The 16403-nt window shown below is 33.9% G+C and overlaps 1 protein-coding gene across 1 annotated transcript in view; it reads left to right on the top strand.

Moving 5' to 3' along the window:
* Nucleotides 1–16403, top strand: part of LOC127728961 (mucin-5AC-like) — a 243755-nt gene that overhangs the window by 201695 nt on the left and 25657 nt on the right. Inside the window, exons 60-62 of the mRNA XM_052236541.1 lie at nt 12296–12583; nt 13244–13342; nt 14106–14147. Of these exons, the coding sequence (XP_052092501.1) occupies nt 12296–12583; nt 13244–13342; nt 14106–14147 (429 nt within the window). The remainder of the gene's footprint in view (nt 1–12295; nt 12584–13243; nt 13343–14105; nt 14148–16403) is intronic.

Here is a 16403-nt window from a genome sequence, read left to right as displayed (position 1 = left end):
CTTAAGAATTTGTTTGACTGTTTACCATCTGAGTCACAAATTATATATTATATGTTCCATTTCTCCTTGCCATAATCCTTTCTTTTTCCTCGACTGTGGATCAGGATGATCGTACCGACCCATCACCGATTTTTCTACTTGCAATGATGAGTAACAACACTCGTGCTAACAATTGGCAAGAAACTACACACCCTTCTGGAACACCTACATTGACCCCTAGTTGTGATGAAAAGAAGGGACTCATGTTGTTTATGCTGTCAGTTTTGTGTTATTTGTTCTTTATTTTTCAATGTCTGTGTTGTCAACCAGTGAAAGTCGTGTTTATCCATCGTACAGGCATGGAAAACCTTATTTCCTTTCAAACTTTCACATTTGGTCAAATTATAGATACTTTATATATACCAACATGTTTTAAATTTGGTGATACTGTATATGTCTCATCGAGCTATTTAAACAATAGTACCTAGGCAGCTGACCCTTCTTGAGCACCTGAGATTGTCCCCTGTTTTATGAGGGGTTGGTATTCCTCAATTTTTTCGATTTTTGTGTAGAGATGTCTTGACTGTTGTTAGTCCTTTGCATTTTTTTTTTATCCATGCTGTTGTCTGCTTTTGTTTTCTAATGTTTTTTGGGTGCCAAAGTGTCTTCTTCATCATTTTTATCACCTAAAAAACAACATATTTTTAAAGCAGTTTTCAAAATGTTTATTAAGGACAGCCCGTTTAGTCTTTGCACAGCTCCTCACCACATTTTAAACAGCACTGTACATAACATCATTGTCCTCGCACATTTTTATACGAAGACATTAGGTTTCCGGACAATAACTTTAGTAAATGTAAATAGAAATCTATGAAATTTAAACACAAGGTTTATTACCACAAAAGGAAGGTTGAGAATGATTTTGGGGGTTATAGTCCTAACAGTTTAGGAATTAGGGGCCAAAAAGGGGCCCAAATAGGCATTTTTCTAGTTTCCTGACAATAACTTGTGGAACGGTGTATGGGTCTCTCTGAAATTATACCACAAGTTTCCATACCACAAAGGGATGGTTAGGATTGGCTTTGGGGGGTTATGGCTCAAACCGTTTAGGAATTAGGGGCAAAAAAGAGGGAAAAAACAAGGTTTCCCGATTAATGGACAATTAAAAAAAAGTACAATGTTATGTTTGGATTACCTCCCTTACACTGCTTTTAAATTATGGATAAATAAATGTTGTATTGTCTTGAGATGTCAATTTATTTTTAGAAGTTACTATTTAAAAATGCTGATTAAGGAATATTAATTTTAGCCATGATTATGTATGTCATTTTCTATTTTAATACTTTTATTATGTATTATTATGTATTTAAGTGGGTAATTATGGTTGCAAACTCCATTGGAAATTTGAATTGAGATTATGACCATATCTTGAGGGAAAGATTTTTTTTTTGGAAAAAGGGGGTGAAAAAAAATTTGGGGGTAAAGGGGGGGGGGGTTAAAACGAAATTGTGAGGGGGGACAATTTTTTCTCATTTCAGATTTCAGAAATTAAAAAGAAAATTTCTTCAAATACTTTTTTTTTTTGCCAAAAAATGGGGGGGGGGGGGGGGGGGGGGGGGGGGGGGGGGGTAAATATCGTGTCCATTTTTGACCCAACTGTTCAGGGTTGGACCTCTGCGGTCGTATCCAACTGCGCTCAGCGAAGCAATTTATTTATTTTTTTTGCTGAAAATAACCTTTCCTTGTCTTCCTATGGTAGTCCATACTTTTTTCTACTTTTTATCAACAAACCAAATTATTTATTGTATTATTTGTTCTCGTCCTGATTATGTATTTATTACAGTATATGTTTTGCTGGACATAAAACAAGCAATAAGCAATCATTGTGATTTAGCCAATTATAAAGAACAGGGGGAGCACAATTTTTTCTCATTTCAGATTACAGAAATTAACAAGAAAATTTTTTTTTTTTTTTTTTTTTGGGGGGGGGGGGTCAATTTGCAATAGCATAATGTATTGCACAAAAGCAAAAAAAAGGGGGGGGGGGCAATTCGCAACAGCATAGTGTATTGCACAAAAGCAAAAAATTGAATATAAATTCAAATCATATAACCAATTCTAAGTTCTTTGACTACAGTTATTCTGTGTCAGAAACCTATTATGTGTCAAATATTTAATTACAATCCAAATTCAGACCTGTATCAAGCGCGAATATTGTGTCCATTTTGGCCCCAACTGTTCAGGGTTGGATCTCTGCGGTCGTATCCAGCTGCGCTCGGCGATGCATTTTATTATCTACTGTTTAAATATCTTTCAACCGCATTTTATTGGCTTATTCCAAAATGTTGATAATCCTTTGTGATAAATGTCCAATAGGGTATATGCCATCTGCATTCACTGGAAGTAGCACTCCTGATAAAAAGCAGAAACATTCCCCAACGAATTGAATTTATATCAAAAATCAAGTTTAAAATCGTTTTTGTGTCGAACATTGTTTATATGATGCCCAACTGATTAAAATGCTTGCCTTTTGTTACTAAGTCTTAAGCAGGTTGGGAACACTACCTTATATGGATATGCATAAATTAGCATACTTATGTCCTTGCACATGTAATTGTTTAATTACGTTTGACGCAATTTTTTTTTACCTTGGGTTTTGACCAATCCACTAAATGAGTAACAATGCATGATGGACTACTACGTGTTTACAATCAACCGAGAATGCTTGTTATTTACTAAAATACAACACATTTTTCCATGCATTGCAGGATTAACAATTTCGGTTAGTTTTTCATTTTTTGTATCCACAGTTATAGTCCATTATATAAGTTTTTGTTTCATGCTCAGATTAACGAAGACTTGTTTCTATGCGAAGAAACAAGTGTTTGAATTACCTGAAATATAGACATTAATATGATTGATGATTACACGGAGTTTTCAGGTATTCGTCCACAAGACAGTAACGAAACAACAGTGAAAAACAAAATTACCCATAAGACAAACTTTCATTTAGATAGTTAAAAAATAAGCATGATAAGTGATCCTTGAATTTTGGGTTCGTAAAAAAGGGGAAGACTTAGAGAGTGTCAAATATCTGTTGGGGTCACTAAAGTTTCCCAGCTTTTCACAAAATTGATGTTATGATATTGTACCTTCTTTTATGATTAAAAAGTCATTTAAATCGAGGAAGGGTATGTATTTATTAATCTGTCTTTAAGAAACAAACATGTGTTATCATCAATAGGGGCCATATATAGCCGACTATACGGTATGGGTTTTTCTCATTGTTGAAGGCCTTACAGTTGCCTATAATATATATCCACTTCATTTGAACTTTGGTGGATAGTTGTCTCATTTGGCAATCATACCCCATCTCCTTATTTTTATATACAAACACCTTTCAGAAAGATTGGTTTTCCATTATCTTGAAAAGAGATATTTACTGTAGAATACTGTGTAATATTTTTAAATTTAGAATTGACAGGTACAGAACATGTATAAAGCCTATATCATCTATCATATTTCATCAAAACTGCTCAAGACATTTCTTAATTCTTGTCTGACATTATGTTAACAAAATCTATCAGTATTGATTTTTTGGCATATTTCAGTTTTTTGGACTTTTTTTCTATTTCAAACTGTTCCCCTTGTTCTGAAGGTAATGAAGCAATATTTTTCTCATTCATTGCAAGTAGCTGTAGTTTCGTATTGTTTTCATCTTTGCAAAGTTCGTTTTCTTCTGATGTAGGTATCTGAATTTATGATATTTTAAATGGACTTGAATATTTGCCAATCTTAATAAAATCATTTATGATGCTATCCATGTTTATGTGCGACAAGGACGTGAACATTGATATATTTCGTGATTGCGTTGGATCTAAACCTATTATATTTCTCTCATTTATTGGATACTCTCTCGTTTTGTATATAAATTAGGCCGTTGGTTTTTTTCGTTTGAATTGTTATACACTAGTCATTTTGGGTCCGTTTATAGCTTACTTTTCAGCGTTGAAGGTCGTCCTGTAGCCTATAATTGCTTACTTCACTAGATTGTGTCTTGGTGGAGAGATGTCTCATTTGGAGAGATTTCTCATTTATAACCACTGGGTCGATGTCTCTGCTGGTGGACATTTTGTCCCCGAGGACATCATCCGCCCAGTAGCAAAATTGCATGAATTTAGGAAGATCTAACAGGATACTGGCTCGGACGTCGCCCAGTATAAAAAGGTCCGAAACAGACGTCACCATGGACACGGTGTCGTCTGATAAGGCAGGTGTCCCCTCATCACCAGACATGACAAATATCCCAAACATGACTCATTCAGATCATCATACTAGTGACAATAGCAATAGTACACATACACAGCCATGTTCAGTTCTCCTTAAAGACATTTTGGATTTTGATGACTGAACAACACTGTCTCATTTCGAAATGTGGAACTAATGGCTGCAAAACTTGTGAAATTTTAATAACAGACGCTCAATTCACTAGCAATTTAACTAAACAGTCTTACTTTACTAGAAGTTACGATGATCTGAATTGTAAATCTATAAATGTCGTCTACGGATTAGAGTGTAACCTTTGTGGATTGGTTTACGTCGGTGAAACGAAAGGAAGGCTAAACAAACGTATGTGCGGCCATAGATCAGATATCAACCTCAATGCAAACGACATTCTGTATTTTAATCAGCCTGATCATTTCATCGTTTCTATGACAGTTCGTATAATCGAACAAATATACCACAAGACTAACAATCCTTAACTTGCAACGCCTCTCCGTAGACAAAAAGAGGACTACTGGATTTGACAATTGGGAATTGCGACACCATATGGTTGCAATGACAAAATTGATGGTATAGGTATTCTATCTAGTCCTTCCTGTAGCTCGGTGAATGTGATGAATATTTTCAACTCTGTACTCCTCGACGTAGACGCAGTCATGGTCATCGTCATTATACATCACCTACTTTGCATGATGTCTCTATTAATGACTTGCTGCTATTTATACAAAAGCCGTTAGGTATTCATCACATTCGCACGAAACTGTATTCATTACCCCTTTCAAAACTTCATTCTCTGTTCAATTTATGTTTGGAAACCACTGTTACAAACCCTCATTCAAACCAATACAAACTTACAGCTATCATTTCGGATATTGCAAGTCACAGACTTTTCAAACCAGTTGGCATTGGAATTGATGAAAAAGAGAAAAGATCCTTTCTTAAACTTTCCTTTGCCAACAAAGGTCTTGATGGCGTCAACTTAGGCAATATCCTTCATCATAAATTAGTTCGGTCAAAAATACCTCCTCATTTTAAAGATCAGTCTGTACCAATAATTTCTTATACCTATACCAAACCAATTGCAACGAAAATTTTCAATTACAAACACGTTTTGCAGGATCTCAACATTGACGACTTCAAGTCTAAACCTCCTGATTGCACCTGTGCTAGTTCCCAATTCACATATAATCCGGCTGGCCACGTTATTACCGGAGACTTCAACATTGTCAATAACACTTCCCTGCGAAATTTGTTATCCAAAGGTCCGAAATATCGTGAGCCTAAATCCATCAATTGGAAATACACCTTCAAAATACTGATGGATTCAGTCGAGGATTATGCCAGGCAATTGGCTAAACGCGAGAAAGAAGACGTAGATACTCTTTCCGAATGGACTAAGGCTGTGAGGTCGTTGATACAAATCCGAATTAAGAAACTAAATGGGCATATCAATACCCACGCTACATCAATTTTTATAGACCCAAATGTTGCAAAACACTTGTCCTACCTCCATGACAAATATGTTGTTGTCTCCGCAGATAAAGCCCCAAACAACATCGTTTTTGTGTGTAAATATCATTACATAAACTGCTTGATAAATGAATTAGGTATTGACAATTCACTTGGAAACTCAACATATACCCTCACGACACTTACCAAAGAGGAAATCTTAGATAATTATAGGTCTGTTCTATGTTCCTTTGGAATTTCAACCAAAGATGAAGAACTGGATCTTCCATTACTGTATTGGATACCTAAACTACATAAGTGTCCTTACAAACAACGGTATATTGCTGGGTCTTCCAAGTGCTCCACGAAACCTCTTTCTAAATTATTAACATCTATTTTATCAGCAATCAAAGCCGGGCTCCAAAGTTATTGTGAAAACTGCCTATTCTAGAGGTGGCGTGAATCAGATGTGGATACTAAAAAATTCCAAAGATCTTTTAGAGTACATACAATCTAAGACTCTCTCATCTTGCAATAGTATTTAAACATTTGACTTTTCTACACTTTACTCAAGTATTCCCCATTCCAAACTAAAATACAAATTGAAAGAGTTGGTATTAATTTGCTTCATTAAAAAGAATGGCGAACGTAGATACAAGTATCTTGTCTTGGGGAGGGATAAATCCTACTTTGTGAAGAATCACTCTGATTCAAACAAAAAATTCTCTGAAACTGACATTATCAAGATGCTTGATTTCTTGATTGACAACATATTTGTTACGTTTGGAGGACGTGTTTTTCAACAGACTGTCGGAATTCCAATGGGAACCAATTGTGCCCCTCTTCTTGCCAACTTGTTTCTTTATTATTATGAGGCTGACTTCATACAGGATCTTCTTAGAAAGAAAGATAAGAAGTTAGCAATATCCTTTAACTCTACGTTCCGCTATATACATGATGTTCTCTCACTAAATAATACAAAATTTGGTGACTATGTTGAACTAATCTATCCCATCGAACTGGAGATAAAGGATACTACAGATACAGTTAAGTTTGCCTCATATCTTGACTTACATCTAGAAATTGACAATGAGGGTCGGTTGAAAACAAAACTTTACGACAAAAGAGATGATTTCAGCTTCCCAATTGTGAACTTTCCATTTCTATGTAGCAACATTCCAGCAGCACCTGCATACGGAGTATATATCTCCCAATTGATAAGATATTCCCGGGCTTGTGTTTCCTATCATGATTTCCTTGATAGAGGATTGCTGCTCACATGGAAGCTATTAAGCCAAGAGTTCCAAATGGTGAAGTTGAAATCATCCCTTCGTAAATTTTACGGACGCCATCACGAGTTGGTTGACCGTTATGGAATAACCGTTTCACAGATGATATCGGATATGTTCCTTATGTCGTAACTACAATACCCTTCCCTTTTCACGAATGTGACTTACCGAATTAGACTATTTACCAGATTTGTAATAACATAAGCAGCACGACGGGTGCCACATGTGGAGCAGGATCTGCTTACCCTTCCTGAGCACCTGAGATCACCCCCAGTTTTTGGTGGGGTTCATGTTGCTTGGTCTTTAGTTTTCTATGTTGTGTCATCTGTGCTGTTGTTTGTCTGTTTGTCTTTTTATTTTTGGCCATGGCGTTGTCAGTTTGTTTTCGATCTGTGAGTTTGACTGTCCCTCTGGTATCTTTCGTCCCTCTTTTGGCACTCATATCTCATCTTCTTATTTCTATATACAAAGCACGTTTTTGAAAACCTAAATTGGCAACATGGCACCCACTATGATCCGGAGGATTTAAACGATTGCAGATATTGCACATAAGTCAAAAGGACAGCAGCCGAACGATAAAAATACCTCTAAGTTTTTTTTAAATAAAATTAGCAACAGACGGACTTCATCGATGGGCAAAAGTATACAAAATATGTTATAACGTTTAAACCCACTGCAATTGTTTGCACCTGTCCTAAGTCCTGATGTTCAGTAGTTGTCGTTTGTTGATTTGGTTCATAAGTGTTTCTCGTTTTTTTATAGATAAGACCGTTGGTTTTCCCGTTTGAATGGTTTTACACCAGTAATTTTTGGGGCCCTTTATAGCTTGCTGTTCGGTGGGAGCCAAGGCTCCGTTTTGAAGACCGTACTTTGACCTATATTGGTTTATTTTTATAAATTTTGACTTCGATGGAGAGTTGTCTCATTGGCACTCATACCACATCTTCTTATATCTAAGCTATTTACAGTCCCTGCTTTTTTATAACACAATTTTTTGAGAATACTGAATACTATGATGTACTTACTTTTAGATCAGGTCCTGGTAAAAAGTTTACACATCCAGTGCAGATAAGTCTGCGTCTGTCGTTACATCAATATTGCCGGGCAGCCTGTAATACCACAACAGGAACATGCTTGAAATTAAGCAGTGTTTCAGTGCCATGTTCTTTGTATTTTTCGAAGCAGCAATGTTTTTGGAATGGCATTATACAGGTTTAAAAGAGCTCAAAAGATTTTTATACTGGACAGTGGTCACGCAGTGAAATTAATGCACAGGTACAATGCATAACAATGGACAAAACCTGTTCAACTACTTTTACAAGTAGAAAAAGAAAGTTCAATCGTGAAGCCAGTAAACATTATTTTTTTAATCTGAGCATGCAAATTGAAGATTATGTTATATATTTTACGTTAAACACATTCGTTGAACAAAAACACTTATTATGAGAGTCCGAGACACTATATTAGTTGACAGTTTACCACTAATTCCACGTGTTTTTAAGTGGTGGTAAACTCGTAGTAGCCCACAATGCATTGTAGTTCATTGAGTCGATTGGTCAATTTTTCAAGGCCATGTTTACCTTCTATTTGGGAAATTACTATGCAAATATATTCTGACGTCAGGAAATTTAGAGTTCCCTACCTGTTAAGGGATTAAAATCGGGATAAGACAAAAAATGTTTGGCTTGCTCAAATATTTTTTGGAAGCCTAGCTAGCTAGCTGCCCCAACCTAAAACTTTCATATGCTTATAAAGTGGATTGAAACTTGTTAATAACTAAAAGCCATTTCTGGACAAGACACCATATTTATATGATATATTTGTGCGATATTTAATGGTCAATTTTATTAAAATTGGAGTTATCTTCCTTTGTCCATGATTATAGTTGAATCAACTACAATCAATGCTTTATACAATGCAATGTTTAATTTTGCCTTCCACTGATAAATTAAAGCAGTTTTTACCCTTCATTTCTAAAAGTATTTTAAAGTCTTCTTTGAAAATTGGAGTTATCTTTCTTTGTGCATAATGGTAGTTGAATCAACTTCAACCAATGCTTTATACAATGCAATATTCAATTTTACTTCCTACTGATAAATTAATTTGTTTCCGTTTTCTTACTTAAGTTTGCCTCAACCAAATGTTATGAAACTTATACACAATGCTTATTACTACATAATACAGATTAAGTACGAAATTTGGTGGCGACCCTTTTACCATTCTTGAGTTATGTCCCTTTATAAACATAAAAATTGCTGAATTTTTCGTTTCCGATCTCTTACTTTAGTTTGTCTCAACTAAATGTTATAAAACTTATACACAACTGTTCTAGAGTTATGCGTGTTTACAAATAGAAAAATTGCTGAATTTTTAGTTTCTGTTTTCTACTTAAGTTAGCCTCAACCAAATGTTATGAGACTTACACACAATGCTAATTACCACAAAACTCAGATCAAGTTCAAATTTGGGTAGCGTCTCTTTTACTGTTCTTCAGTTATGTCCCTTTATAACTATATGATGTGCAAGCAGGGGCATAATCTTAGCCAGTAATGTCACATTATATACCCTGTCTGTGACCTGAATAACATATAATATATTGATATTTCAATTTTAGACTCTGTCAGATTTTTTTTTTTTTTTTTTTAAATATTTGCAATTTAATGGTTTTGACAAGTATGGAAAGGGAAATCGTCAAACAGGTAATATATTTTTTTATATGCCATTAATAATAACTGGCTTAATAATTTCCAAAAAGAGGGCTTGTAAATGCACTTTCTCAACAAAAATTGAAGAAAAAAAGAACTTTTTTTTATCTAAATTGGTGTTCAAATCTTCATTAGAAAAAAAATACATTTCCTGTATTCAAATTTAAATGTACAAATACCTAATGCTGAGATATTTCCAATTACTGTTAAATAGCAATATAATGGGATAGAAATGTAGAACAAACAAATACATTTTATTGCAAAACATGCTCAGGTAAGAGTTATGCAATTCTGTTTATTGTTTCAACCAAATTTCTGATAATTGCAACTAATTAATTAGAACTTGATTGGTGACTTATGTCAGATGATAATGGCACTGATTTTACAAGTGAAATAAAATTTGCTTGCATTTTTTATACATTTTTTTTTCTTTTTTTGTCTTTTCTTTTAAAAAAAACCCATCTAATTAATCATTCAGCTAGCTAGCAAAATTAACAGAATATTTTAATGTAGTGTAGATCAAACATGTCAAACTAAATAATACATTTGTAAGTTTACTATTGAGGTCAAGAATGTGTGTATTCAGTTAGGTGTGTAATAAATTGTGTCTATTTAATTATGTAACAGGTCATGAGATATTAACTGTGGTGAAATAAGACTGGGGTTGTTTCCAATTAATACTTACACCTCTGAGTGTAATCAATTGAAAATCTTGACAGTTGATAATCATACTGACTCTTACCTGCCTATGGAGAGAATTGGAGTAATACTATTTCAAAAAAAGTGTGGGAATCAACTTAGATATATTAATACACATGTTGACTAAAATTTCATTGAACAATAACTTACACAAGCATAAGATACTAATATAATACTTGCAAAATTCTTATCAACCGATTCAATTGATGTACAAATACTTTTTCAAATTAATTCATAAATAGTAAATCATTATAAATTTTGTTTACAAAGGAACTATATGCAAGTGTATATCTAAAGTAAAAGGGTTGTTCGACCAATCTTTTCTTAATTTAAGGCCAAATAACATGTTAAAAGTTGGCAGTTGATGATTAAAATGGTGTAGAAAGTTTCTGCAAGTCATAAAACACATAATTAGTTTAATGATATGTCTTCAACTTAGTATTCTGTACCATCTCCAAAACCAGAGTGATCGCATAGATCCAGCATGGCTGAATCAAAAATAGAACATAGGGGTAAAATGTAGACTTTGGCTTATATCTCTGAAACTAAAGTATTTAGAGCAAATCTGACAGGGTAAAAATGTTCATAAGGTTAAGATCTATCTGCCCTGAAATTTTCAGACAAATCAGACAACCTGTAATTGGGTTGCTGCCCCTGAATTGTTAATTTTAAGGAAATTTTGCAATTTTTTGGTTATTATCTTCAATATTATTATAGATAGAGATAAACTGTAAACAGCAATAATGTTCAGCAAAGTAAGATCTACAAATAAGTCAACATGACCAAAATGGTCAATTGACCCCTTAAGGAGTTATTGCTCTTTATAGTCTATTTTTAACAATTTTTTGTAAATTTTTGTAATCTTTTACAAAAATCTTCTCCTCTGAAAATACTGAGACAAATTTAACCAAACTTGGCCACAATCATCATTAGGGTATCTAGTTTAAAAAATGTGTCCGATGACCCCGCCTACCAACCAACATGGCTAAAAATAGAAATAGAACATAGGGGTAAAATGCAAGATTTGTCTATTATTTTTTGAACCATTATAAATAGAAAAAATCTGAAAGGAGCAAAATTGGTCAGAATAATGAGCTCTACCAATTGTCCATATACGTCAAAACTGTTAGACAAATTCTTATAGGAGTTATTGCCCATAAATGACAAATTTTACCATTTTTTTCATTTTTGCCTGTTATCATAAAAACTATGATATTTAGAGAGAAACATTTTTTTTCCCATTATGCGTTATAGGATTTAAATCATAATAGATAAATAGACACTTTAAATCACAAAAATAATCAGCAAGGCAAGGTTTATTAAAATGTCAAATTTTGCCGATATAGTTAGTAGACTGTCAATCTTCATAGGAGTGATTGCCCTTAAATGAGGTTTTTTTTACCCTCTTTTATGTTTTGACCAAAAACTAAAGACGATAGAGAGAAACTAATCAGTAATACAAGATCAACAAAAAAGAGATTTTTATCATGAAGTCTATTCTCGTCTACAATGTCCTTTGTTTGATATGCACATAGAGCAAGATGAGCGACACAGGCTCTTTATATTAGAGCCTCTAGTTTTAAACCAGATACCCTAAGGAACATGCAGGTAAAGTTTAGTAACATTTAGCCCACCAATTTCAGTGGGGAAGTTTTTTTTTAATTTATGACAACATACGGATGAAGACGATAGACGCAAAGTGAAGCAAAAGCTCGCATGGCCTATTTGGCCAGGTGATCTAAAAAGGAAACAAAATGCTTAATACCATACCATCTGCTATTATTACTCACAGGGATATAAAACTATATAATATTTTGAACAAATTTTATCATTTTATGATATCTACTCAAACAATTAAGCACTAAATAATTTGACTAAAAATTTCTGCAGCCCCATGTGTTGATGGATCATGGTCGCCATGGGTAGACGAAAAAAATCCAACAACATATGCTCTTGGTGACAAGGAAAAATCTGCTCTTGAATACCAGAAAGCTTCAAGATTCTGCAGTGGAGGTACAATTCACAAGGTGGAATGTTGGAGTACAGATATTGGGGCTTTCCACTACTCAACAGGAGAAGTTATGAAATGCACACCAACAGATGGAGTAATCTGTAACAATGCAGATAATTTCCCATTGCCATGTACTAATTATAAGATCAGATACCAATGTACTTGCAGTAAGTATAAAAACAATTTCAAATTCTTTTCTTTTTCATCCTAAATTGTATTTCCCAATTTTGCTTATTTTGCTCAAACTTTATCAACAGTCAGGGAGTCCTCCAAAATAAACTGCAATTGTTGACCACATTGCTAAATTAGCATAACTTTATTTTTTCATTTAAGACTTCTAGTGATTATTGTAAAACCAACAAATAATCTTACTGTAAGACTTGCACTGTTTGTTCCATGTTGACTCTTAAGCTGTTCCAGAAAAAATGTTGCCCCTGGGGTTAAGATGACTGTTTCTCTGGTTGCATCTAGAACATATTCAAGCATTAAATTTGTGGGAGGTAATTTTATGAGTAGTGGAGATTCAGAAAATGTGACTACAAGATAGAATATACAGTAAAAAAGAAATTACATCTATCAAGATCAGAAGCAGAAACTCTTTTCACCCAAAAAATTGGGATCAAAGTTGATTGTAAGTCACACTGAAATGTTTATGACAAAAGTAATTTACCTACCCTTTAGTAAGGTTTTTGTGAAATGAGATGTAATCTTGTAATTTGCTTGCAGTCAGTTTAAAACTAACTAAAAATTTGTCATATTGCATAAGTTGGAATTAATAGGGTTTTTTTTTGCTTCATTTTTTTTTTGCTTCATTTTTTTTTCCTCAGTCCATAACACACCACAATTGGATACTGATAAAATACCATCTACAGCTGCAACCACAGTACCTACTGGACCTATGAACCCTGATACTTTACAAAATCATAGTAAGTAGTTTTAAAAATCAACGTCTGATTGTTTTTTGCAGGATTTTTTAATTTTCTGTTCTGCCTTGACAATATAAAGATCTTGTTGATGTCCCAACAATCAATTACAATTTACTAAGATTACTTCTAGAAATGAAAAAAACACTAAAGCTAGTTCCTACATTTTGTACTTTTATTTTTGTCAAATGTATATCCATTTTAATTCAACAATTATAGATTGATGAAAACCAATATTTTAATCCCAACAAACCTGGAATCATAAAATTTTTTTCATATTATGTATTTTAACATTTCCCCTCCTTTGATTAATTTGATTTTTAAAATAACAAAAAACTTTCAGAATTATACTACTGGTAACTATATCAGTTGTTTTGGTGACACAGGTTCTTAACTTATAAAACAAAAGAAGCAAATCAAGTGAAAAAGATATCTTAGATATCACTGGACTAGAATAATGTGAAAGTTTTTTTCTTTGATCAGATATATAATTATCATCATTCAGTATATGTTTAAATCATGAAATGGAAAAGAGAAAAGTTCATGTTTGGTTGAAAGTCTTTGTCGATAATTTTTTATTGTAATTTCATTTTTGAAAAGTCATACTTATTTACACAAATATGGAGACTTTTTGGAAAATACCACAAAGTAGTGATGTGACTAATTGAATGAACAAAAAACATTTAATAGTATAAACTGTAATTTGAACTGTTTAGTTGCTGAGTAAAGCATTGAATTATAAATAATTTTGTTGTCTTATTTTTAGCTCGACCACATAAAGATCAAACAACAACAGTCTCAGGTTCAGGTAATTCTTATATTAAATAGACATCTAATCATTGTAATTAATTGTTCAGTTAATCTGTGAATGTAAGAATTTGAAGGCTCCAGTGGAAAGGTTGCTTTTCTCTCAGATCCTGATACAACATTAGAGCTGTTGGGATGCAACATTTTTATACGACCGCAAAAATATTTGGTATCACGTCATCGTCGTCAGTGTTGTCCAAAGACATTTGGTTTTCGGACAATAACTTTAGTAAATGTAAATAGAAATCTATGAAATTTAAACACAAGGTTTATAACCACAAAAGGAAGGTTGGGATTGATTTTGGGGGTTATAGTCCTAACAGCTTAGGAATTAGGGGCCAAAAAGGGGCCCAAATAAGCATTTTTCTAGTTTCCAGGCTAAACTTCTGGAACGGTGTATGGATCTCTCTGAAATTATACCACAAGTTTCCATACCACAAAGGGATGGTTAGGATTGGCTTTGGGGGGTTATGGCTCAAACCGTTTAGGAATAAAGGGCAAAAAAGGGGGAAAAACAAGGGTTTCCTGGTTAATGGACAATTAAAAAAAAGTTCAATGTTATGTTTGGATTACCTCCCTTACACTGCTTTTAAATTATGTATAAAGAAATGTTGTATTGTCTTAAGGTGATTAGCTGTCAATTTATTTTTCGAAGTTACTATTTAAAAATGCTGATTAAGGAATATTAATTTTAGCCATGATTATGTATGTCATTTTCTATTTTAAGACTTTTATGATGTATTTAAATGGGTAATTATGGTTGCAAACTCCATTGGAAATTTGAATTGAGATTATGACCATATCTTGAGGGAAAGAATTTTGGAAAAGGGGGGGGGGAGGTGAAAAAAAAATTGGGGGGAGTTAAAAAAAGAAATTGTGAGGGGGGGGACAATTTTTTCTCATTTCAGATTTCAGAAATTAAAAAGAAAATTTCTTCAAATATTTTTTTTGGCAAAAAAAAGGGGGAGGGAGGTAAACATTGTGTCCAATTTTGCCCCAACTGTTCAGGGTTGGACCTCTGCAGTCGTATCCAACTGCGCTCAGCGAAGAAATTTATTTATTTTTTTTGCTGAAAATAACCTTTCCTTGTTTTTCTATGGTAGTCCATCACTTTCTTCTACTTTTTATCAACAAACCAAATTATTATACCCCACGCAACGAGTTGCGGAGGGTATAATGTTTTTGACCCTTCTGTCCGTCCGTCCGTCCGTCTGTCCGTCCGTCAATCCGTCAGTCCTATTTCTTGTCATCGCAACTCCTCTCAAACCACACAACAGAATTTCACGAAACCTTTTTAGATAATAAGGACATACTATTTAGTTGTGCATATCGACAGGAAATTACGATTCAATTTTTTTCCAGGAGTTACGCCCCTTTGAACTTATTTGCCCAATATACTACTGCAACCTTTTGTCATCGCAACTCCTCTCAAACCACACAACAGAATTTCATGAAACTGTGTAGATAAAAAGGACATACTATGTAGATGTGCATATTGACAGGAAATTATGATTCATTTTTTTTTCTGATGACCCTTCTGTCCGTCCGTCCGTCTGTCCGTCCGTCAGTCCGTCAATCCGTCAGTCCTATTTCTTGTCATCGCAACTCCTCTCAAACCACACAACAGAATTTCATGAAACCTTTTTCAGATAATAAGGACATACTACGTAGATGTGCGTATCGACAGGAAATTACGATTCAATTTTTTTCCAGGAGTTACGCCCCTTTGAACTTATTTGCCCAATATACTACTGCAACCTTTTGTCATCGCAACTCCTCTCAAACCACACAACAGAATTTCATGAAACCTTTTCAGATAATAAGGACATACTACGTAGATGTGCATATCTTCAGGAAATTACGATTCAATTTTTTTCCAGGAGTTACGCCCCTTTGAACTTATTTGCCCAATATACTACTGCAACCTTTTGTCATCGCAACTCCTCTCAAACCACACAACAGAATTTTATGAAACTGTGTAGATAATAAGGACATACTATGTAGATGTGCATATTGACAGGAAATTATGATTCAATTTTTTTTTCTGATACAATTTTTTTTTCTTACACTTATTTTATTTCTCCAATGACAATGTGGGGACGTGGGGTATGTGAGCGTGCTCACTAAGGTTCTTTCATTTATTGTATTATTTGTTCTCGTCCTGATTATGTATTTATTACAGTATATGTTTTGCTGGACATAAAACAAGCAATAAGCAATCATTGTGATTTAACCAATTATATAGAACAGCGTCATG

Source organism: Mytilus californianus, unplaced genomic scaffold, assembly GCF_021869535.1.
Source record: "Mytilus californianus isolate M0D057914Y unplaced genomic scaffold, xbMytCali1.0.p SCAF_2, whole genome shotgun sequence".
NCBI classification, from domain to species: Eukaryota; Metazoa; Mollusca; class Bivalvia; order Mytilida; family Mytilidae; genus Mytilus; species Mytilus californianus.
This window is presented reverse-complemented; position numbering and strand designations above follow the sequence as displayed.